Here is a 26,671-nt window from a genome sequence, read left to right as displayed (position 1 = left end):
GGGGGCAGGGGTATCAATGGAGGTCTGTGAGTTGAATGTTCATGCTGGCAGGTAGGAGGCTACCTAGGTGGGAGAAAAGTGCCCCCATTGTGCTAGACTCTGCGCTTCCAGACTGGGACTGCAGAGCCACCTCCATGCTCACAGATGAACCACACAACAGCGCGTCTCCTTCGAATCCGAAGGACTACCACTTTGCATTGTGGAAAACATGCCCCAGCATTGTCATACAGCACAGCTATAATGGTCATAATATGTTGACAGGGAGCTGACGGATCTGCCAGCCAGTTGTGTGGGCACAGTGCTAGACCAGAGTTTAGATAGAGCATTTTGTAACTTGCTTAGCTAAATAGCTGTGTTATCAAGCGAGCCAAAATTGGCGCACGTGCTCACTTGATCTTTACTTAAAAGTTTAGGCAAAGTTTGTGCTTTCTTTATATTTCATCAGTAGTTTAATTATATTTGTCATGAATTAACAGCAATTTCCTGTGTTCAAAATAAACTTAACATTTTAAAAAAATTACTATTTTTTTCTCCAACTGTTTGCAAGTGTCTGATTTTAAGCCTTTTGAGAGTCCAAACATTGGTTGTTAAAGCCACCAATTTAAAGTGATGCAGGGAAGATTCCTTCCACTGATTATGTCCAGAAAATGTCTAACAGATCATCTTACTCACCACAATATATATGGGAAATGTGCTCTTTGGATTGAAATCCTGGAGCTGACACAACACAGGAAACACCTTCTGCTTCCAAACTTCCACAGCAATGAGTTCATGAATCAATGTGGGGACCTGAAATGTAATCAAGTTTTAAATGACAGTGATAAGGTCCCGCAGGGACATTTAATGCAGTAATATAGCGTATGTAACAGGCAGCAATTCAAATTCAAATAATAACAAATTAGATATCAGGAATCTTCATCTGTGACCAGCAAAAACAAGGCTGATCTGTTCACTAATACTGATTAGTTACTGCCTGGCCTGGATTTACAAATATTTCACTGCAGATGATATTTTAAGTAATTTTAACAGCTGAGGCAACTGACATACTTGTTGGCAGCAAGGATTCACACAGAACATTGGTTCAGCAGAATTCTGGAAAGGGTTAGAATATGTAGAATTCTGAAGTATTTGTGGAACTTATATATAAAACCACACACCAGTTATTAGTAGGAATTATTAATCCTTTACAGTTTTCTATTTTTATTTCAGATTTCTAACATCCGTAATATCTACGTCTGTCATTCATTGTAATATTTTCAACATTTAGTTGAAATGCAAAATATCAAACATCTGAAAATATATAACAGCTTTATTTGCACTTAATAGAGAAAAAACGAATGTATCAAGTCGATGACTTTTCAATAAATTTGGAAAAAGTTAGAGTGGTAACGGGTTTTTAAGTAGGAACTGGGAGAGGGGAAAGAAAGAATGGAGCTGAAGATTTGTAAAATGCTGCAAGGAAGGAAAGAATGATTTAAAAAAGGCATGTAAATAATCAAAATGACCACGAGAATAGTAAATTATAGTTCTGTCCGTGTGTCTGGTTGAAAATTTCTAGCAACTAGCAGAGACCCAAGAGTAGTGAAGTTATTGTTGGAATCAATTGAACTCTAGACCACATTGGGTGGGGATGGTTTAAAAAAAAGATAGTCTGGTTAGTGTTAGGATTGGGGAGGGTCAGTAGAAGGAGAGGATTTGCAGATGTTATTTTAAGAGAGATTTGTAAGAGGCTCGGAGTAAAAGGATAACGATCAATTGAGCAGGTTGGTTGTATTGAAAATTGACTGATGGTGCAGAAGTAAAATTAAGCAGACAAGCCAGGATTCATGAGGATGAGGAATAGGGGTTATAAGACTTATCTGTTTCTGGAGGACAATCAAAGCCCCTGAGGCATCAGCAGTAAGAGTGGGTAATAGGGATAAAGGTACCTTGCAGTGAGTGGGGTGGGGGGTAGTGTGGAGAGAAATGGCTTTTAACTTATGCTAGACCAAGCTTCAATGTTCTGGTTAAGTACTGCTTCATTTGACCTCCCCTGAAAAGAACGAATTGCACAAAGAAAAGCTTGTCTTCTAGACAGCCAGCCTCTGTCAACTGACGAATTTTCAGAAGTACCCTACCAGCAAATTATGCACTTATTGGAAGTTAACAAAGTAGTTGTGCTACCTGACAAGACTTCTTGAGCAAGAACTTTTCCATCTCTCCATTTCAACCATACATAACTTAACATGTCTAAGCAACTGGCACGCTGTCTTTCCATGCTGATTAGAAAATCAAGAGGTAACACTTAACTGTTTAGAAGGTTTTTAAAAAAATAGATAGACAATCAAATTTAACATTCCTTTTGTAAGAAATAAAGTACTTTGAAAAACTGCAAAATCCATTTTTTTTTCTAAAAAGTTCTGATTGCTCACAAGTGTTATTGGGACTAATCTACTTCACAACTTTCCCACCACTGAAATATCTTCCTTGTGCAGGTCTCCACCTCTGACCACGGTGAATAATACCTGGACCTTACATATGGTTGAAGTCTGATGGCGATGGGGCGTCTGGCAATGGTAGCAGGTATGAATGGACTGGGAGCTTCCAGTCAGAACCCTGCACGGCAGCAGCACAGGGTGTTTGGTCGCTAGCAGCTGCAACCGAGTGGCATCTGTTTTCGGCAGACCCCTGTGCGACTGAGCAACCCTATTTAGGCACCACACTGCTCACCCCAATTGGGGAAGGGCCTGGAAAAGGTGGCCTAAAAATTGCCCATTCTATCACTCACCTGGATAGGTTACCGCGCCTATCGGGCTATTCCACTACTGTGGTCGAAATACGAAACAATACAACTTAAAAGTGGCAACATGGAATGTAAGGACTCTCCTGGACTCGTATGGCATCTCTGACAGACTTCACTGGAGAACAGCTGCTGAGCTGAGGCGCTACAACATCGACATTGCTGCCCTGAGTGAGACCAGGCTCCTGGATGAAGGCTGTTTAACAGAGGAAGGGATGGGTTACACCTTCTCGAAATGCTTCCCCCCCAAGTGGACAACATCTCCACAGAGTAGGATTGGCCATCAAGTCTCACAGAAACACCTGTTGGCATTAGTGAAAGATTAATGACCCTCCGTATCCCCCGGCAAAGAAACGTTATGCCACGCTTCTCAGTGCCTATACACCAACTTGCCATCTGAGAATGAGGCCAAGGAATGCTTTTATCATACATTGGGTGAAGCTTTTTGCCAGATCCCTAAGAATGATAAGATCCATTTCCTTGGGGACTTCAACGCTAGGGTGGGACAGAACAACAGGATATGGAGTGGAGTGCTAGGTAGGCATGGTATTGGCAAGGTCAATGCAAATGGCGTGAGGCTACTTACTCTTTGCTCTGAGCATAACCTTACCATAACCAACACCATCTGCCAGCAGAAGGCAAAATATAAGACCTCGTGGATGCACCCTCGCTCTAAACATTGGCACATGATCGACTTCATCATTGTGAGACGTAGCGACATCAAGGACGTTCTCATCACCCATGCCGTGAGAGGTGCACAGTGCTGGACTGACCACCGTATGATTGTGGCTAAGTTCCACACGAAAGTGTGTCCACCCTTGCGGCTGCAAAAACCCAATAAAAAGTGGCTAAACTGCAAATGCCTGAGAAACACAGAAGCAAAAAGTGAGTTTCGACGCATCCTAGCTGAGAAACTAAGGGAACTAGAACCTTGTCTGAGTTCAGAAAATACCATGGAACAACAGTGGACCTATACCAGCTCTGCACTCTATGAGGCAGCAGCTCAACCCATCGGCCATAAGAGCAGAAAGCATCAAGACTGGTTTGATGATAACTCAGATACCATCCACAACTTGCTTAAGGACATGCACAAAGCACACCGGGCAACTTTAGACAACCCTTCATCCATCAGCATCAGGCAGCATTGGCAGGCAGCTCGGAGTAAAGTGTAAAAGGCAATACGGGCCATACAAAATGAGTGGTGGACTGAAAAGGCACATGAAATCCAGTCCTTTGCCAATAATAATGACATGCATAATTTTTACAATGCTGTCAAAACAACCTATGGCCCAATAAATTGATGCGTTACTCCCCTGAAAACAGCAGATGGTCAAACACTTCTGAAGAATCAGAATACCTTTCTGCTGAGGTGGGCTGAGCATTTTAACACCCTGCTTAATCAGGATTCTGATGCAGACCCCACCATACGGGTCCTGGAGCTGCAGTATGCAGATGACTGTGCTCTTGTGGCCCATAATCCAGAGGATCTTCAGCCTGTCCTTGCTGTGGCTGTGACAGTGTACAGCAGGATGGGGTTGACTGGCAATACCACCAAGACAGAAGTGTTTTACAGTAGCACTATACCCACCCTACATGCCTTCACTGTTGGTGATAAAAAGCTATTAATAGCACCATCTTTCAAATATCTGGGGAGCATTCTCTCTGAGGATAGTGGCATTGACAACAACATCCAGAGCCACATTAAACAGGCATCAGCTGCCTTTGGGAGACTTCAGTGTAGAGTCTTTCAGAACAGGAGCCTTCCTCCCTCCACAAAGGTCGCTGTATACCAAGCGCTCTGTGTCACCACCCTCCTTTATAGCTGTGAAGCTTGGGTAACTTACAGCCGTCACATCAAGTCCTTGGAGCGCTTCCACATAAGCTGCCTTCAGTGCATCCTGAGAATTACTTGATGTGAGTGGGTGCCTCACACTGAAAAAGACCAACTGCAGAAGGATTGAGGCCATGATCACCCAACGTCAGTTGCAGTGGCTGGGGCACGTGATAAGGATGCCCCCATGTCGGCTACCCCGCAGAGTGTTATACGGCCAGCTACATCATGGTCGACGCTCAGCTGGAGGGCCAAAGAAGTGCAATAAGGATCAGATGAAGAATGCTTTAAGGAAGTGCAAGATCAGACCTGAAAACCTGGAGGATGTTGCTGCTGACCGTAACACTTGGCGACAGCTGTGTAGGGATGGGGTTCATATTCTGGAGATGGAAAGAACAACCAGAAGACAACAGAAGAGAGCCAGGAGAAATGCAGCCATGGTTGCCATCACTACCACCACTACCACATATACATGTCCCACCTGCAATAGAACTTGTGGGTCCAAGATAGGACTGTATAGTCATCAAGGATCTCACTGTTAAAGGAGTGGACGTCGTCATCGGATTCCGTTGGACAACTGAAGAAGAAGATGTTCTTAGGTTTTGAGTCACAAAGTATTTCCTGATTTACCCTATCTTCTCAACCTCTGAAATATCCTACTTGGCTTGGTTTTGTTTCATGTGGTTTAATAGGTCATGGGCTTTTACATACCAATTTTACTTACAAATGGTGAGAAACAACATTTGAATAACTTCTCCAAAAAGGAAGTGTAGTTAGTATATGATGCAGCAACTTTATGGTTTCAAAAGTAAAATGCACAAGGAACTTTCCCTAATAGGAATAAAGAATCCAAATTATCCCTGCTGTGTAACTGGATAGGTAGCTCAAAGTCAAGGGCAAGGTACTTTTACTATCAAACGGTAGTATATAGTAACAAATACTTATTAAGATTATTTTCCTGTAAATGCTTGCAATAATTTGAATTTATGAAATACTATACCCAAGTAAAGACTAACTAACAACCAATATGCAAAATAAGCCTAAATGTGCAAATAAAAAAATAATACTGAGAAAATGCATTGTAGAGTCATTGAAAGTGAGTGTGCAGGTTGTGCAATCAAAGATTCAAATGGAGAAAGGCTCATTTATTGTCAAAGCATGTATCTATATACGACTCTGAAATTTGTCTTCTCCAGATAGCCATGAAACAAAGAAAGACCATGAAAGCCATCTAGAGAGAAACGTCAAACCCAACCCCTTCCCACACAAAAAAATAACATCCTGATCATCAACCCCCAACACCCCCCCCACACAAAATGGAACAGGAAAATCAAACTCCCAAAAAGCAACCCCTCCCCCACACAAAAAGCTAACAGAACACAACAGAACATCAACCCCCAAAAATCCTCCCCTCGCACAACAAAACAGAAAAGGAACAGGCGATAAAAACACATAAAATAAAAACCGAAGTCCGTAAAAGCCGACAGTTCATAAATGCAATTGTCCAATCCATAAATGCAGAACCACAATCATGGTGGAAAGTGCATCAGCAGTATTAAAGAGAAAAGACTGATCTTGTGTATCTAAAATGCTGAAAAGACAGAACATCATGCATTATAATCTACAACAAAAAGGGGCAGGTTAATGTTTCAAGTACACTTCTGTTGCAGTAGAAAAAAATTAGACAGGCATGCAGGAATAAAGTAGCAATGGAAGGTGCAAAGTGGAAACTATTTCACCTGAATAGATCAGATAAGAGAAAATTCAGTGAAGTGTGTATAATGTGTATACCAGCGGAAATGGTGGACGTGGGGAATAAGTATGTGGATGGGAGGGTTACGGAGAGCTATGGTCCTGGTGTGGATTGATGCGAATAGGCAGAATAATAGTTTGATGGGCTGAAGGGCTTCTTTCTCAGCTGTAGTGTTCTATGAATCTAATTATGAAGCGTTAAAACCATTGGTGAAACAAATGAAACAAATGGTCTATATCTAAAACCTTAGCACTTTAGAAGACATGCGCACCTTGCCAAGAGAGTAAATGTTTTCCTTGACAAGTTCATCTTGCTCGGCAGTGGCATTGATGATGGCTTGCATATTCAGCTTCTCAATATACTCATGTTGTCTGAACCACCTGCGAAACCAACAGAGGCAAAGAAAACTGACGAGATGACAATGTGTGAGTCACAATGACATGTTGAGAGCACTTGGTATAAGTTCATGAAATTTGCATCAGACCAAGATCATTTGAGAATATTACAGATTTATAAGGTGTAATATCATAAGTGGCTACCATCATTAAAAATGCTGAACACTTAACTATATGCCAAGATGAAAAGATCAGAATGCAAAATCAAAACCATGAACCTATACTAGACCCTACTCCATTTTTGAAGTACTGACTGGTCTTCTAATTCCCAGAGTGAGGAGGAATATAGAGGGCAAGCAGTAGAAAATAATTAGGCAGGCATGCAGGAATAAAGTAGGTGCAAAGTGGAAACTATTTCACCTGAACAGATCAGATAAGAGAAAACTCAGTGAAGTGTGTATAACGTGTATACCAGCGGAAGTGGTGGACGTGGGGTTGGTTTTAACATTTAAAAGAAATTTGAATAAGTATGTGGATGGGAGGGTTACAGAGAGCTATGGTCCTGGTGTGGATTGATGCGACTAGGCAGAATAATCGTTTGATGGGCTGAAGGGCTTCTTTCTCGGCTGTAGTGTTCTATGAATCTAATTATGAAGCGTTAAAACTATTTAGAGTGAAACAGATTGTACAGCAATTCCACTACAATCCCAATAAACGTATCAAAGCTGTGAGAAAGAAAGTGTTGTAATGTGAGTAATATTAAAAGTAAGTTAATACTAATTGGGAAGCTGTTGGTAACAAGAGGCGGGATCCAGGGTCGGCGGAGTTTTTACTTCCGCTCTTTTTACTCCCGGTATGCATCGTATATAGTTCCACCACCCATGCCGCACGAGGTACCTGGAAGCCTCTGTATTGTAAATATCATTTGCCGACCCAGATAAAGATGTTCTTTTGGCTATAAAATTGTCGAGTGGTCTTTTGTAAAGTGGAAGTTACCACATATTTTTGGCGACGAGGTGAACTGGTTTTGTGGACAGGTCAGCCCGTTTTGAGCAGGAGCTGTGAGCGGACGAGGAGCCTTGCATTCAGATGGCTATGTTCGGGTCTATCGGTCAATTCGCGGAGTGAACCCAGGAGTGGCCGGAGTATGAGGAAAGGTTGGGACACTTTCTGTGCTAATGGCATTACTAAGGAAGCTAAGAAGTGCTCTATTCTCCTGAGTGTGTCTGGGGCAAAGACTTACAAGTTGATAAGGAACTTAGCCACGCCATGGAAACGGGGAGAAATTCCGTATGACGAACTGGTCAAGCTCGTGGGGAACCACCATAATCCAAAACTTTCGGTGATAGTCCAACGGTTCAAGTTTCACAAACATGTCTGGAAGTCAGGTCAGTCTGTAACCGATTTTGTGGCCAAACTTCGGCAGCTGTCGGAGCATTGTGATTTCGGAGCCGTGTTGGATGACATGTTCTGTGATAGATTAGTATGCGGCATTAATAATGATGCCACACTACGCCGCCTGTTGGGGGAGACCCCACCGTTGACTTTCAAGAAAGCCCTAGAGATTGCCCAAGGCATGAAGATGGCTGCTAATAATGCCAAGGATATCCAGAAAGGACATGGGTGGTCGCAGTCGGCGGCAGTGCTCCAAGTCAGGAGGGAGACTGGTAAACAGGCAAAGCAGGTGGAATGTTTTCGGTGTGGAGGGATGCACTATGCAAATGTTTGCAAATTCAAAGATACTGTCTGCCATGCTTGTAGCAAAAAGGGACTTTTAGCTAAAAAGTGCAGGAGCATAAAGGGTAAGGTTAAGCCTGGGCAGGGGAAAGCTCAACAGACTCAGGCAGCCACACACCACCTAGCAGAAGCAGACGAGGAGGCAGCGTGTGCCTACAACATGTTTGGGGTGGAAACGGATGAGGAACCACCTGAACCATATTATGCCACAGTTACTGTCAGGGGAAAAGACATTAAGTTCGAGATTGATTCAGGGGCTACTGCATCAGTCATTAATGAAGAGACCTACAGGAGGACATGGGGGTCCAATCTGCCTCCCATCAGACCATCTAAGCTCAAACTCAGGACCTATACAGGGCAGCCCATACCTCATTTAGGGGTGTTATATGTGGATATTTCAGCCAGGGGTCAGAAGGCTGAAGCCAGGCTGGTGATAGCTAAGGGCAGTGGGCCCAGTCTTTTGGGCTGCGATTTGCTTCACAAAATCCGGCTCAACTGGCATGAAATTAAGTATGCACACACGACGGAGGACATTCTGCAGCAGTATAGTGACATTTTCAGGGATGAGCTGGGCACACTGAAGGGCGTGACTGTGAAACTCCATGTTGACCCAGAGGACACACCACATTTTTTTAAGCCCAGGTTGGTGCCCTATGCCATGAAAGACAAAGTCGAGGAGGAGCTGGAACGTTTACAGGGGCTGGGCATCATTGAGTCTGTCCAGTTTTCAAGGTGGGCAGCTCCCATTGTTCCAGTTTCGAAGGCAGATGAAATGGTGAGGATATGTGGGAACTACAAGCTTACGGTGAATCAGGTCTCTAAGCTGGAGGAGTACCCATTGCCACGAGTGGATGACCTGTTTGCGAGCCTGTCAGGGGGTAAGCTGTTCACAAAGCTGGACATGAGCCACACCTACCAACAGCTGCTGCTCAACGAGGATTCAAAGGAGTACGTCAACATCAATACGCACAAGGGATTATTCAGATACAATCGCCTGGTGTTTGGAGTGGCTTCTAGCTCCGCCATTTTCCAAAGGACAATGGACTCTCTGGTGCAGGGGATTCTGCATGTAGCAGTGTACCTTGATGATATTTTGATCACGGAAGCCACGGAGGGGGAGCATCTGGTTAACTTAGAACAGGTGCTGAAGAGGCTCTCGGATGCAGGGCTGCGATTGAAATGCAGAAAATGTGTGTTCCTGACTCCGAGTGTGACCTACTTGGGACACAAGATTACAGCTGAGGGGCTTTGCCCAGTGGAGGACAAAGTGGGCACTATCAAGGAGGCCCCAATCCTCAAGAGTGTCACTGAACTCAGATCATTTTTGGGCATGGTGAATTATAATGGAAAGTTTCTTCCTGACCTCTCAAATGTTTTAGCCCCACTGTATAAGCTGCTTCACAATAACACTAAGTGGCAGTGGGGTGAAGAGCAGGAGGAAGCTTTCAAGGAAGTGAAAGAACTCCTGCACACAGCGAAGCTGCTTGTTCACTATGACCCAGACAAGGAGATCATCCTTTCATTCAATGCTTCACCCTATGGAGTTGGGGCAGTTCTCTCACATGTAATGTTGGACCGTTCAGAGAAGTGTGCTGGTTTTGCTTCACGTACCCTGACGGCTGCTGAGAAGGGATATTCACAGCTAGACAAAGAAGGTCTGGCCATTGTTTTTGAGGTCATACGCTTTCATCAGTACCTCTATAGATGTGCATTTACAATTGATACAGACCATAAACCACTGATGAGCCTTTTCAGTGAGACCAGATGCATCCCACCGCTAGCCTCAGCCAGGATACAGCGTTGGGCTCTCACATTGTCAGCCTAACGGTATACTATAGTGTACAGAGCAGGTGGGGATAATGCAAATACCAATGCGCTGAGTCGACTACCGTTACCTGAGACGCCTGTTACTACATATGTGCCTCCAGAGATTGTGTTTTCATTGGAGAGGCTGTCAAAGACACCTGTAAAGGCAACCCAGATCAAGCAATGGACAGAGAGGGAGCCAGTCCTGTCTCAAGTCAAGACTTTTCTTTTACAAGGTTGACCCAGAGTCGTGGAAGGAGAGGAACTGAGGCCTTATGCCAAACGCAAGACCGAACTGAGTCTGCAGGACGGCTGCATTTTTTGGGGGGGACGAGGGTCATCGTGCCTCCCCCTGGCCGTTCACAAATCATGGAGGGAATTCATAAGACTCATCCAGGGGTGGCTGGAATGAAAAGCCTTGCAAGATCCTACGTCTGGTGGCCAAGAATGGATCGGGATCTGGAGGACAAGGTAAAATCATGCACGTAATGTCAGACCAATCAGAACATGCCACCACCAGCTCCTTTGCACCCATGGGAGTGGCCAGTTTATCCTTGGTCTAGGCTACATTTGGACTTTGCTGGCCCCTTAATGGGGCAGATGTTTCTTGTAATGGTAGATGCACATTCCAAATGGATCAAAGCTCACATCATAAGCAACATCACAGCCCCCTCAACCATAGACAAACTCAGGCAAGTGTGCAGTCCACGGGTTGCCTGACACTCTGGTCACTGATAATGGCCCGACGTTCAGCAGTGAGCTGTTCAGTGAGTTCATACGGCAGAATGGCATTTGTCACATTCGGACGGCCCCTTTCCACCCAGCCTCAAATCGTTTGGCTGAGCAGACTGTTCAGACAGTGAAGGAAGGCCTGAAGCGGATGACAGGGAACTCTCTAAGTACCCAGCTTTCATGTTTCCTGTTTAAATACCGCCTCATGCCACAGACTACGACTGCACGCTCTCCAGCAGAGATGCTGATGAGGTGTAGGCCCAAGTCAAGATTGAACCTGCTGTGCCCGGACATGAAGGCAAAAGTGGAGAGAAAGCAGGAAAAGCAGAAGGAGGGACATGATCAACATGCGCGAGAGAGACAGTTAAAACCGGATGACAATGTCTATATGAGAAACAATCAGCAATGGCTACCTGGTGTTATACTTGAGCAGAGTGGTCCAACCTCCTATGTTGTTAAGCTGACTGATGGGCATGTTTTCCGCAGACATTAGGACCATGTGCGCCTGCGTCATGATTCCGGCTCAGAGGGAGACAGTTCTGTGGAGTTTCCAATGGTGAGACAGACTACTGGGGAAGCATGTCCACTAGTGACTTTGCCAGAGGAAGAGACACTGGCAGAGGGGGCAGAGTCCCCCGAAGAGGATGGACATTCTCACGCAGACACAGAGATCCCTCTCATGTCCCCAACACCAGATCCACCCAAAACATCCTCACTAGCGGTGTCTGCTGGGTCACCGGGGGTAGTGCGTAGATCGCAGTGCCCTCACAAACCTCCTGACAGACTGAATCTTTGATTGGATATTTTTTTGTTGTTAGATATGTTAAATTTGCCTTTTTTTTTTTAGGTGTTTTATACTGGTAACCTGTTGCTAATGATACCACTGTTTTTATTTCCCAGTTCTTCTATATTTGGGGAATGTTGGATTTTAAAGGGGGAGAAGTGTTGTAATGTGAGTATTATTAAAAGTAAGTTAATACTAATCAGGAAGCTGTTGGTAACAAGAGGTGGGTTCCGGGGTTGGTGGGGTTTTTACTTCCACTCTTTTTACTCCCGATATGCATCATATATAGTTCCACCACCCATGCCGCACGAGGTACCTGGAAGCCTCTGTATTGTAAATATCATTTGCCGTCCCAGATAAAGATGTTCTTTTGGCTATAAAGTTGTCGAGTGGTCTTTTGTAAAGTGGAAGTTACCACAGAAAGAATGCTTACAAGACAGTGAAGCAAACCGAAGTTAACCTTGTACACCTCCTGGTGTCCTCCTAGCACATATCAGATCACATAGTCCAGAGTGTCCTTGACATGGGGACAAACCCAGGAATTTTCATCCTTCACCTCAGCCTCTGTCTTTCATTTTGTCAAGGTCCCTGCACTACACCTAGTGCCACATATATCTCATCAATGATGCTACTCACTCTACCATCATCTCAACTGAAAACCTTCACTCTCTCACAGAGTCTTGCCATTGAACACCGATGGTTTTTACTCACGTGATCTTCCCAGTGTTCATCAAGATTCTTCCTATTCGAGCACCCTGGCATCTCACTTTTGCTTATCTCTGATTCCTCCTTGAGATCATCTCACAGGCCCCCACGTATTCCCCCATCAACTGGGACTCCTTGGCAGGGCAATCATGAGAGCTCTTATTTCATTCTTCTTCATCCCTTCTCTCTCTCCCCCCAAAACCCTGGTCTCCTCACCTTTTCCTTCCCCAATTGTCTTCTCTGAGCTCGTCTCATCCCCTAGAGCAACAACTCTTCTAGTCACCCTCTCCTTCCCCAGGGTGGACTCAAGGTTCACTCCCTCCCCAGGGCCAACGCCTCCATCCACTTCTTCCCACCCCAAGAATTCTCTACCTCTCTCATTCTTCCTGTCCCAGGATCAACTCTTCTGCTCCCTCCCTGGGTCAACTCCTCCACCACTTCTCTCCTATAATCTCCTTCTCACCCTCCACCCACCTTGGGGTCCATGTCTCTCCACCCATTCGCTACCCTCCCCAATCCCCTCCTCTTTTGGTACTCCTCCCCCTAATCTCCGCCGTCCCGCGGATCCCGGTTAACCCCAACTCCTCGCTCACCGCGGGCATCCGATATCTCTTAGCGGGAACTCCTGCAAGCTCTCGGCGTAGCCGGCGACTTCCACCGGCAGCAGCACATCTTTGACAGAGCCCACCATCTCAGCCGCCATGACACACCTCGCACCGCACCGGCCAACGCTGTTCCTATGGCAACTCAAAACACCAGCAAGCGCGGGAGGAAGGGGCGGAGTAACGCGCGCAGTCAACGAATGAGAGAAAGCGGTGAGCGTGGAGGGGCGGGACTTTCCGGAACCCCGCCTCACTCGTGATGGTGGGTGACCGCTCTGTTGGAGAGGGAATCCCAAATAGTGAAAGGATACGGCCAGACTGGGCTGGCAGAGTTTTCTTAAATGATGATAATAAATACGTACTTGACTGTACTAATACAACTTCCAATCTTTCCTGGCCCTAAATGTCGACTGTTCATTCCTCTCCATAGATGCGGCCTCACCTGCCGAGTTCCTCCAGCGTTTTCTGTGCGTGTTACTCCGGATTTTCAGCAACTGCAGAATCTCTTGTGTTCCAAACTTTAAATTCCATTACGGTGCAAGTGCTCAGTCTCAGTGCCCCTGCACCAGCCCTCCTCTTCACCTCTGGCTGCCCCCCCCCCCCCACCCCGCCATGCTCCCAACAGTTAGTTTTCATTTTTTACTCAATCTCAATACTTTGTAAATCTCTGCCTCCGTTCTATATCCCAAACACCCTCTACCTCAAATCCACTTCAAATCACCGGTCCCCTGCTTTCAATTTATGCCCTCTGGTAATTGACACGAAGTTGGGCGAAAAGTTCCACTTCATCTGCGCCGCTCATAATTTTGTAATCTTTACCGGGTCTCCTCAGTTTCCAAGGTAAACAAACCCAGCCTATCCCCCTCTCCTCATTTACACTGCATCCCAGGCAATATCCCGGTGAATCTGCTCTGCGCCTCCTCATGCAAAATTACCATCTAGGACCATGCATAGTTCTCCAGCCAAAGTCTGTGATGAACTACATATACCTGTCTGGACACGCCCCCCTCCGCTGACTGCTCCTGTGGCTCCTCCCACGGACCCCGGTATAAAGACGATTGGAGACACAGCCCCGGCCTCAATCTCCAGGATGTAGTGTGGTGGTCACTTGCTGCTTGTTCTTTCTTCCAGTCAATAAAAGCCTATATCTCGCTGCACGTCTCCGAGAGTTATTGATGGTGCATCAAAGTCTTAAAAAAGTGCTTTATAATGTACCATCATGCCCCTCCCGGGTTAATGAAAATAGCTATTCTATTTAACTGCTTAACCATCGTTTCCATCTATTCAAGGGATCCTTGGGTTGTCACTGACCTTGAAAATTCCCTGGGGTTCTGGCATTAACTTTGTCTATCCTAGCTGTATTAGTGACCTTAAAATCCATTTTACAGAATTAAACTCCCTCTGTCTTCTCTGTCAATCTTACTAACTCAGCAATATTGTCCCGCAGCTGAAGACAATCCTGTTCACCATCCACTGCACCACCCATTTTTCTTTCATCTGCAAATTGCTCATCATACCTCCTACATTCACAGTAAAATAAACAGGTTGTTGGATGAATTCAGCGGGCGAAACAGCATTTGCAGGCTCAAAGGGCGGTCGACGCTTTGAGTTGAGATACTGCATCAGAAATGACTAGCCGAGTTTCTCCAGCAGGATTTTTTTTTGCTGCAGATTCCAGTGTCTGGAGTTTCTTGTGTACTTTCATGTCCAGTATATAACAAAAATATTTTAAAACTTTAATTGGTGCTGTGCTTTATAGACAATTGCGTTTGGTGAGTAATGTACGGGTGAAATTGTGTAGCAGCGGGACATTTACCCATGCCTATCCATCATTGGGTAAACTTGCTTCGAATTTTGTGCTGAAAGCATCACTGGTCACAAACGTGAGTCGAAAATCGAGCAGTGAGCGAAGGAATGTATCTGCGATCTGAGTGGGGTGGGGGGTGGCAACCAAATAAAGGTTGGGAGGGCTTTTTTTTGTACAAGGGGAGAGTTTGCATGTTCAAAATAACCCTGCTTCTCCATATCTGAAAAGTTTGACGAATTAGTGTCACAGCAACCAAGACAGACCGGGACTAAAATCAGCTCTGGCATTTAAAGCAAACCAGCCCAAACTGAATTTGCTGAAAGATGAAGGTTTACAACCTCACGAATAACACATACAAATCAAAGGGAATAAAAACAAACATAAACAAGCGGCGGGTAGAATGTTTGTTATTTTGACGTTGATTACACTTGCTGTTTTATTTAGTGTGTTCATGAAGACAGGCTCACCAGCTTTTGACTGAAGCAGCCCCTCAGGCAGTTGCCAGATGTCCAGGCTGGGCCCACACAGTAGGTATAGGAAGAAAAATAAAAAGAGGGGAAGAAAGATTAGCTAATAATGTGGAGGAAAAGAAATGGAAAGGTGTAGTAAGAAAAAATGTGTTGAAACTTGACATTTTCAAAATTAAAATCTGATGAAATTAAACTCTAAGCATAACAACAAAAGATATTCAGTTACATCAGTGGAAAGAGAGCCAGAGATAATTTTACAGGCTTCACCATGGCCAGGTATGTCCTATAGAGTTCTTGCTTCTCCATCACCCCAGGTTCCTTATAATACACCACAAATGGGTTGATTCGTACAGTTTGTAGCTTTCAAAACATAGGACATAGTTCTCCAGCAATGGGGCTTGTGTAGCATTGGGACAACGAGGTCCATGGCTGTGGTGGCTCTATTGCTCCTGAATATTGCTAGTGAATCATGGAGTAATACTACAGACTCTTAGGGCAAACTTGTCAATGCTGCGCAAGATGCTAATCCAAGCTAGTCCTACTGCCTGTCTTTGGCTCCTAGACCTTCCTTTCCTATCCATATACCTATCAAAATGTCTCTGAAACACTGTAATTGTACCTGCTTCTACCACCTCATCCAGCAGCTTGTTTCGTATACTCAACACTGTCTGCATGAAGAATTTGCCTCTCAGCTTCCCTTCAAGTCTTTTCCCCCTCACCTTCATTCTCTGCCCTCTAATTTTTGATTCTCTTTCTCTGAGGGAAAAAGAATGTGTGCATTCACCCTATCTACATCCCATTGACTTTACACACCTCTATAAGGTCTCCTCCATTCCAAGGAAAGAAGATCTAACTTGCTCAACTTCTCCCTGTAAATAAGAATCAGAATCACTACTGCCTTAAGTTTGCTGTCTTGAGGCAGCGGTATAGTGCAAAGGCATAAAAATCTATAAATTACAAGAAATAGTACTTAAAAAGTAAAATGAGCAAGTTCATGGGTTCATTGACTGTTCAGACGATAGAGAGGGAGAAGTTGTTCCTGAATAATTGAGTATGGATCTCTAGGCTCCTGTGCCTTCTGCCTGATCACAATAACAAGAGGGCATGTCCTGGGCGATGTGGGTCCTTTATGATGGGTGTTGCCTTTGTGAGGATGCCCTCAGTGGTGGGTAAGGTTGTGCCTGTGATGGAGCTTGCTCAGTCTATAACCGACTGCATCCTCTGGTGGAACCCTCCCCACCACTGAGAACATCTACATGGAGCACTGTTGCGGGAAAGCAGCATCCATCATCAAGGACCCTCCTCTCTCTGCTGCCATCAGAATCTATGCTTCCAGGTTCACGGCCAATTATTTCCCCTCAACCATCAGGCTCTGGAACCAAACGGGATAACTTTACTCAACTTAACTCGACCCAACACTGAACATTTCCCACAGCCAATGGACTCACCTTCAAGGGCTCCTTATCTCACGTTCTCAATATTTATTGCATATTCATTTATTATTATTATTTTATTACTTTCTTTCTTTTTGTCTTTTGCAGTTTGTTGCCTTTTGCACATTGGTCATCCGTGCTTTTTGTTGTGCTCATTTATTAATTCTATTGTGTTTCTTGCATTTTCTGTGAGTGCCCACAAGAAAATAAATCCCAGGGTTGTAAATGGTGACACATATGCACTTTGATAATAAATTTACTTTGAACAACTATGCACTCAACATTAGCAAGACCAAGGAATGACTGTGGATTTCCGGAAGGAGATGTCAGATTAACACACTCCAGTCCTCATTGAGGGGTCAGTGGTGGAAAAACTGAGCAGCTTCAGATTTCTGGGCGTTAACATCTCAGAGTATCAAAACTGGGCCCAACACATTGATACAATCATGAGAAAGGCATGCCAGCAGCTCTATTTCGATCAGAGCTTGGGAAGGTTTAGATGGATGATGGAGAGCATTCTGAATGGCTGCCTCTCAGCCTGGTATGGAGACTCCAAAGTTCAAAAATATATTTATTATTTGTTTCTTTAACACCACTCAACCAGATGATCTGTCTCACTGCTGTAAGATTCCTCATAACCATCTGTGACTCTGCCAACAACAGTTCTTTCATTGGTGAATTTACAGATGACGTTTGAGCTGTGCGTAGCATCAGATGCTCCGGTCCTGGTCACATTTTCATAAATCATCTTTCCATTGTTTCCAGCTTGTGGTCAAATCCTATTCCACACCCTTCATCATATAATCAGCCTTCTACTTTGGCACTGCATTGAGCAAATGCTGGACTGCTGCAATAACAAGAATTACCTCTGTTACTAATGTTGCCAAAGAAGAAAGTCCTGGGTACTAAGTAATCCCATATGTGGAGAATGCATTGGGACCCGGAAACAGGAAAATTCAGAATGCACATACTGGTGGATTTTAGCTCATTATTATTTCAGGATTGAATGGCATGTCATATGAAGGGTGTCTGATGGCTCTAGGCCTGTATTCACTAGAATTCAGAAGAATGAGGGGTGACTTCATTGAAACCTTTTGAACGGTGAAAGGCCTTGATAGAGTGGATGTGGAGAGGATGTTTCCTGTGGTAGGAGAATCTAAGACCAGAGGACATGGCCTCAGAAAAGAGGAGCATCCTTTTAGAATGGAGATAAGGAGAAATTTCTTTAAGGAGAGTGGTGAATCTGTGGAATTCTTTACTACAGGCAGCTGTGGAGGCCAAGTATTTATGTATATTTAAGGCAGAGGGATCAGAAGTGGAGAGAGTGAGCAGTTTCAAGTTCCTGGATGTCAAGATCTCTGAGGACCTAACCTGGTCCCAGCGTATCGATGCAGCTATTCAGAAGGCAAGGCAACAACTGTACTTCATTTGGAGTTTGAAGAGATTTGGTACGTAAACAAAAACACTCAAAAACTTCTATAGGTGTACCTTGGAGAGCATTCTAATAGGCTGCATCACTGTGGGTGGAGGGGCTACTGCACAGAACCAAAAGATGCTGCAGAGGGTCGTAAATTTCATTGGCTCCATCTTGGGTACTAGCCTACATAGTACCCAGGACATCTTCAAGGAGCGGTGTCTCAGAAAGGCAGCGTCCATTATTAAAGGACCTCCAGCAACCAGCGCACATTCTTTTCTCAGACAGGAGGTACACACTCAGCGATTTAGGAACAGCTTCTTCCCCTCTACCATCTGATTCCTAAATGGACATTGTACCCATGAACACTACCTCAATTTTTAAATATGTATTATTCCCGTTATTGCGCGATTTTTAAATCTATTCAATATACAGCACTGTAATTAATTAATTTATTTATTATTTCTCTCTCTCTGCTGGATTATGTATTGCATTGAACTGCTGCTGCTAAGTTCACAAATTTCACGACACATGCCGGTGATAATAAACCTGATTCTGATGTTGATAGATTCTCGAAGGGATATGGTGAGAGTGAAGGAGATTGGGGCTGAGAGGAAAATTGGATGGGCCAAATGGCCTAATTCTGCTCCTATATCTCACTTCAGGTATGTCTGATTTGACAGCTCTATTTCTATCATTGAACTGCTGCTGCTAAGGTAACAAATTTCACATCACATGCCGGTGATAATAAACCTGGTTCTGATATCTCATTTTTTTTTCCTTTTCAAGGTTCTTTTGAAGAGCCTGACCTGGAGTTACACTCTGACTTCATTTCTTTGCAGGAGTGGAACCAGCTCTCAGGGCCTCACTACCAGCCGCTTTTAGATATCCCAAGGGCGTGGCCTGGAAGACGAGTGCGCCTTCAGGGTCCCGGATTTTCGTGACTCTGGAGATGGGCTGATTCAAGGCAGGTGTCCCTGACTGAGGCGTCACGGGAGAACACAGAACATTGGGGGCAGCTGGTTAGCTGCTGGCTGTGTGTCCAAAGACCTGAGCTTTCTGGGCATAGAGCTCGGAGAAAGCGACGCAACAGACTTCTAACACCATAAATCAGCGAGTTGTTTGTTATGTCTCCCCTCTTGCTGTGAAACAGAGACACCTGTTTTTCCCTTATTAGAGAGAGAGAGAGCCTGTGGTATGTTGAATTAATGGGTAAACAAGTCATCTTTGGGGCACTGCAAGTCTGTGTCTTTATTGATGCTTTGCTGCACCCGCAAGCTCAGACAAGCTCAGGTTAGTGTGAAACAAATAGAAATAGGCGGGACAGAATTAATTTTACCAGTGTATGCAGTTACATCCAAGAGAAAAGTTCTGCAGATGTTGAAAAATCTGAAATAAAACAGAGAATGATGTTGGGCAAGCTGTGTGTATTTAAAAAGAAAACGTTAACATTTCACTACCTCACTTTTCTATAGTATACAGTATTTCTGTTTTTGCACCTTTTAAAAAATCTATTCAATATACGTAATTGATTTACTTGTTTATTTATTATTATTATTTTCCCTCTCTCTGCTAGATTATATATTGCATTGAACTGCTGCTGCTAAGTTAACAAATTTCACGACACATGCCGGTGATAATAAACCCGATTCTGATTCTGACTCCATCAACTTTCATCAAAAGTCAGTGCATATAAAGAGACTCCATAAGCTGACATTAGAGTCCCTTTTTAGAGGAAAATAATAATAGAAAACATACACAGTAAATGATCATAATGAACAATAATTTTGTTTGTATACTATTGAGCAAATTATTTTGATTAATCTGCAAGAAGACGTTGGGGAATGGACATCAAAACTATAAAATGAAAAAAAAACATATGAAGGATGAAACAAATTTATATCATATGATTTTCACAACCAAAGTTATCCCACAATGCCTAAGATTAGTGGAAAGTATTTGCAGTATTCGTCCCTCAAAACCATTCCTGAAGTTCAATGTCTGATTCTGACCTGTAGATGGCAGTGAAGCTTTGTTCTTTGTGGGGCACTACATATAGATAAACTTCCTGTTAAAACATGACTAACATGTTTTCTGGGCATCAAATTTGACATTGCCTCTAGATTCTCACCCTGCTTGAAATGGTACAGATTCATAGGTAGAGCGATAATGTCACCCTTTGCTTCACAAACGGGGCAAGGAGTTTGGAGTTGGTTTCCATCAAACTTGAAATTTAAGCAAGATCCTTGCATTAACAGTCCAAAGCACCAGATGGCATTTCCTCCTGTATTGATTCATAAAGATTTATCAGCTTTTCCATGTGTTGTAATAAACTACTCTTCAATCCCTTCAACCCCATTCTCATTTTTTGCAAAGGGATCAGGTCCTCAGAGAGTTTCCATTATGAAATCCGATGCACATTGCGATATGTATATTATTTTAGTTTGGCAATATATCCAGTACAATCTGAGCATAGTTACTGCATTGATCAATGGCCCTCTGAGTGACAACATTTGAATAGTCATTAATAGCAATTGATATCATCAGAGATCCAGAATGTTTGCAGAGAAAATAATCTGAAGCAATGTATTTGCAATTAAACCTCCTTTTATTGCAATACATTAGCTCCTGACTGCGCTTTGATTGTCTTTACTTTGCAGATAATGACATGTGCGGCAGTACTACAATTTTGTAGATGAAAGCAGCGAGAAAGAATATGAATTTATGTCTCTTTATGACCTAAGGATGTCTCAAAAGCACTTCATAATTAATTAAATACTTCAAAAGGGTTGTCATGTGAAGTGTGGTAATGTAAACATTAACATCCTGGCTATAGTACCAGGCTATTGACTCAGAGGCCTGGACTAACGATCCAGTCGAATAAATTCAAATCAAGTCAAGTCAAGTCAAATCACTTTTATTGTCATTTCGACCATAACTGCTGGTACAGTACACAGTAAAAATGAGACAACGTTTTTCAGGACCATGGTGTTACATGACAAAGTTTTTAAAAACTAGACTGAACTATGTAAAAAAAACAACACAGAGAAAGCTACACTAGACTACAGACCTACACAGGACTGCATAAAGTGCACAAAAACAGTGAAGGCATTTCAATAAATAATAAACAGGACAATAGGACAGCAAGGTGTCAGTCCAGGCTTCGGGTATTGAGGAGTCTGATAGCTTGGGGGAAGAAACTGTTACATTGTCTGGTCGTGAGAGCCCGAATGTTTCGGAGCCTTTTCCCAGATGGCAGGAGGGAGAAGAGATTGTATGACGGGTGCATGGGGTCCTTCATAATGCTGTTTCCTTTGCGGATGCAGCGTGTAGTGTAAATGTACGTGATGGCGGGAAGAGAGACCCCGATGATCCCGATGAATCTGACTGGGGAAGCTGAAGAATTTAAATACAATGAATTAATAAATCTGAAGTAAAGATCTAATACTGGTGATGCAGATAGTAACATCAATGGATTGTTGTTGGGAGCCCACCCAGTTCACCAATGTCATTTAGAGAAGAAAATCTTCTATCCTTAGAATGGTCTGGTCTTTGTACTGAAAGGTCACAGCAATTGGTTGTGCTTAATATTAATGAATTTACCAGAGATACCAACATTGCACGAAAGAAGGAAGTAACATTTGTTAGACCTTATATTTGAAGCACTTTTACAAGCAATGAAATATTTTTGAATACAGCCTCGATCATTGCAGCAAATGAGGCATCTAAATTCACGCACAATATACACTCAGTGACCACTTTATTTGATACACCAGTACACCTTCTCATTAATGCAAATATCTAATCAGCTATCACGTGTCAGCAACTCAAAGCATACAGACATGGTCAAGAAGTTCAGGTGTTCAAACCAAACATCAGAATGAGGAAGAAATGTGTTTTAAATTACTTTGACTGTGGAATGATTGTTGGTGCCAGATGGGGTCGTTTGAGTATATCAGAAACTGCTGATCTCCTGGGATTTTCAAGCACAACAGTCTCTAGAGTTTATGGAGAATGACACAAAAAACAAAGCAAAAACATCCAGCGAACACCAATTCTGTGGGCAAAACGGCTTGTCAATGAGAGAGGTCTGAGAGGAATGGCCAATCTGCAGATGCTGGAAATCCAAAGCCACACACACAAAATGCTGGAAGAACCCAGCAGGCCAGGCCTGGAAAAGAGTAAACAGTTGAGCTTTGGGCCAAGACCCTTCATCAGGACTGCATCTCTGCCCAAATAGTCAACTGCTTACTCTTTTCCATAGATACTGCCTGGCCTGCTGAGTTCCTCCAGCATTTTGAATGTGTTGAGAGGAGCAGCCACACTGATTCAGGCTGACAGTTGATTCAAATAATCATGCGTTACAACAGCAGTGTGCTGAAGAATATCTGTGAACGAACAAAAGGTCAAACCTTGAAGTGGATGGGCTACAGCAGCAGAAAACCATGAAAACTTTTGGCCACTTTATTAGTTCCTGTAAATAATGTTAACAAATACACAATTCCTCTGATACTTTTCCGATATAACCAATTTGGGAGCCTATGTCTACCAGACAGAGCAAATAGTTCAGTTTTGAACTTGACATTCCATTTAATAAATAACACCTTCAAAATTGCAGTATTCACTCTGGATTTCTTTGGAATGTTATCCTAGATGCTAAAGTGCCAGGAGTAGGATTTATACTCACATCCTGGTTGAGTTTTTTTTCATATTGAATCATGTAGATAAATCTGCACAAAACAAAAATAGACGAATAGCAGTGAAATAATGACTAGGCGAGCTGGTGTCCATTGAAGGCCCAATGCTGACCAATGCAACGGAGTCCACTTTCCTCACTTTATTTGAACAATCTTTACATTCACTCTGTGGTGGAAGCTGGACTTCCAAGGCAAAGCACTGCCTATTCTTTGCCTTGGATTTGGCAAATACCCCCAATACTGCACAAGAGCCTGAAACCTGCTTGCAAAATGGGATTCAAACTCACAGCCTTTTGGCAGGTGCAAGAGTTGCAAAAGAGTCAAAATTGCAAAAAAAAGATCTTTTAAAGGTTTGCAGGTGGAGCAACACACACACACATACTATGTGAGCAGCACAGCAACTGAACCAAAGACTTTTTCATGCATTGTACTGTGATTTAGGACCATAACCATCGACTACTGTTTGTACAGACCATTCAGGTTCAACAGCAGTGAAAATAATTTCCACACAAAGAAAATGTGGTATCCAGAATATGTTCAACCAAATCCCAACACAATTCCCACATTCTACACCCACCTGTTGACAAGGGCAAGTTGATTTTTATCTATCTACACTATTTATCCATCGATCCCTCTACCTCTTGACCCCCACCATATTCTAGGTCATGCTTTCATCTTGCTGCTGCCATCAGGAAGAAGGTCCAGAAACATCAGGACTCACACCACCCGGTTCAGGAACAGTTATTACCCCTCAACCATCAGGCTCTTGAACAAATGGAGATAACTACACTCGCCCATCACTAAACTATTCCCACGGAACTGGACTCAATTTCAAGGGCTCTTCATCTCATATTCTCAGTTTTTATTGCTTATTATTATTGTTTCTTTTTTCTTCCTCTTTCTTTTTGTATTTGCACAGTTTTCTTTTTTTTTGCACATTGGTTATTGTCCATCCTGTTGGGTGTGGTCCTTCATTGATTCTATTGTGTTTCTTGTATTTACTGTGATTGCCTGCAAGAAGATGAATCTCAGCGTTGTATATGGTGACATACTGTACAGTACCGTGCAAAGGTCTTAGGCACGTATATATAGCTAGGGTGCCTAAGATTTTTGCACAGAACTGCACTAATTTTGTGCATTGCACTGTACTGCTGTCACAAAAAAAAAACAAATTTCATGACATACGTGAGTGATGATAAACCTAATTCTGTTCTGTGGTCACTGTTGTGGACTGAGAGTGGGAAGGGGGCAGGGAGAGGGGAATTATGGTTGGGTAAAGGGGAAGGAAGACGGGAGGGAGTGGGAAACACCAGAGAGACATTCTGTAATGATCAATAAGTCAATTGTTTGGAATCAGATGGCCTTGTCTGGTGTCTCAGGACTGGGTGTGTCTGCACCTGTGCAACCCCCAGTCCCTGACACTCCTCTGCCACCTGTCCCACACCCCACCTGTGGCATTCCGCCCTCACCATTCCCAAGATCTTTTGCTCCTGTCAGATTTACAAACACACTCTCCACTCCACGTTGACAAATACAGTGTACTGGCAAAAGTCTTAGGTACCCTAGTGCTCTCTCTCTCTCTCTCTCTCTCTCTCTCTCTCTCTCTATGGATGTGTGTGCCTAAAACTTTTGCACAGTACAGTATATGTACATTAATAATAAAAATTTGCTTTGAATTCGTGAACTTTGAATTTATTTATATACAGCACAGTAACAGGCCATTCCAGCCCAATGAGCCCACGCCACCCAATTGCACCCATGTGATCAATTAAACTACTAGCCTGATTTTCATCTTGATTGATAGTATTGAAAGAGTGATCTTTACACTATTATCTTGTTTTTTTTTTATTGAAGGGAAGTAGAACTAAAAAGGGAGCATTGAAAAAGTGGTCTGTGCCGTTTAACTATTGCACAAAATCAAGATCTATCCTACTATTTGTAACATGAGGTATAAGATGAAGCAGCAAACCCTTTTCACATGCCAAAACCTCAACCTTACAAAACCAGTTTTCACTACATCCACCTTTGCACCAGGTTGGGATTACTTTATGGGATAATTTTACTGATTTTTAATTAGACTTTGTGTAAAATAATTTAAAAATTGCACTGTCTCTGGAAAAGATATTGAGCTGAGAATGTTCCACTATTTAGTCAGATCATCCACTTGGCACGAAGATATAGCACCTGACTGAGTGCAGTATTAGGAAGCTCAGGTAACATTCAAAATCACAGAGAATCTCTCCGTTGGCTGGAGTTATTCCCAGCAGAAAGCTAGATGATTGCAGGTGTTGGAAATATTCATCTCAACCCAAAGACGTATCCTTTGAGGTTCCTCAGACTCCTGCACCAAGCCTAAACACCTTTGGCTGCTTCATTTCAATTCCAACTGAAGCTCAAGGGTCAAAGTTCAAATTAAACTCATTACTACCTTGAGATTCATCTACAGGCAAATGAAAAAATGACAATAGAATTTATAGAAAATTAAACATAACAAAGATTGATAAGTAACAAAGTGCAAAAGAAGACTAATTGTGTAAGTAATAAAATAAAAGTAAATAAGTAATACATGAGTTGTAGAATCCCCTTCAAACTATAATTATTCTGAGCTTGCATGCAGCAAGATCTGGAAAACAGGTTTTAGCTGATGCTGCAGATAAGAGTTGAGTTATACAAAAATGCAGGATATTAGAACTTGTCTTGGTAGTTAACAGCACTGTCTTTGCCAAATCCCTAACCGTCAATATGCAGAAACTTAAGTAGAACACAGATTTAACTAAACCAGCCACATAAATGCTGCAGCTACAGGAGCAGTCTAGGAAGTGGAAATGGTGAGGTAATTGACTCATCTCCTGACACATCACAGATTCTCTGCATCAGGAGTATGGTGGAATGCCCTCTTTCGTCTGAACGAGGATATCCATAACAATGGCTGTACAAGTTGACTGGGTGGCAAAAAAGACAAGTTTGCCTTTACTAGATGAGGCATTAAGTTCAAGAATCAGGACATTATACTGCAGCTTCACAAAACTCTTGCTAGTCACACACCTTTACGTGGAATATCGCATTCAATTCTGATTTCTCTTATTACATGGAATATGTCAAAACTTTGGAGAGGGTCAGAAGAGGTTTATCGGAACGCTGCCTGGATTAGAAGGCATGTGCTATGAGGAGTAGTTGGACAAATTGCAGTTGTTTCTCTGGGAGAGGGTCAGAAGAGGTTTATTGGAATGTTGCCTGGATTAGAAGGCATGTGCTATGAGGAGCAGTGGGACAAATTGCAGTTGTTTCTCTGGAGGAGCAGAGGCTGAGGGGAGATCTGATAGAGATGTATGAGAGGTCAGTATTATTTTCCCCCAGGGTTGAAATGCCTAATACTTGGAGGGAATCCAGTTGTGGTGATAGAGAGAAAGTTCAGTGGAGGCTGCAGGGCAATCTTCTTTTGCATTCATCTCCTGACAAATGTGGTGAATGCCTGGATGCAGTGCCAGTGGTAGTGGTAGAGGCAGATACAATAGAGGTGTTTAAGAGGCTGTTCGGTAGCAACGTGAATTTGCAGAGAATGAAAAGGATATGGACCTTTATAATTTATATTTAATTAGGCATTATTAGCTTAATTAGTTTGGCACAACAGTGTGTACCAGTGGCCAGTTCCTGTTCAATACTGTTCTTACTCAATAATGTTTGAAAAACTCATCACCATCCAAAAGTAAGGTTTCCACTTATTACAAACAGGAGAAAATCTTCAGATGCTAGAAATCCCTTCAGGTCTTGGTCCGAAACATCCAC

At 43.2% G+C, this 26,671-nt stretch overlaps 1 protein-coding gene across 3 annotated transcripts in view; it reads right to left on the bottom strand.

The window, feature by feature from the left end:
• zmynd10 (zinc finger, MYND-type containing 10) overlaps positions 1-13,189 on the bottom strand; it is a 66,934-nt gene extending 53,745 nt beyond the window's left edge. For 2 of the 3 annotated variants that reach the window (XM_073072478.1, XM_073072479.1), the window contains exons 1-3: positions 13,056-13,189; positions 6,635-6,743; positions 673-789 (exon numbers count right to left, since the gene is read on the bottom strand). In XM_073072478.1, coding sequence (XP_072928579.1) covers positions 673-789; positions 6,635-6,743; positions 13,056-13,165 — 336 coding nt within the window. In that variant the 5' untranslated portion in view covers positions 13,166-13,189. The remainder of the gene's footprint in view (positions 1-672; positions 790-6,634; positions 6,744-13,055) is intronic. The other variant, XM_073072480.1, reaches the window with a different exon arrangement.
• Positions 13,190-26,671: the final 13,482 nt, after the last annotated feature.

The sequence above is a fragment of the Hemitrygon akajei genome, chromosome 19, assembly GCF_048418815.1.
Source record: "Hemitrygon akajei chromosome 19, sHemAka1.3, whole genome shotgun sequence".
Classification (NCBI taxonomy): Eukaryota; Metazoa; Chordata; class Chondrichthyes; order Myliobatiformes; family Dasyatidae; genus Hemitrygon; species Hemitrygon akajei.
The sequence above is the reverse complement of the archived record's forward strand: the minus strand, read 5'-3'. Positions and strand labels throughout refer to the sequence as shown.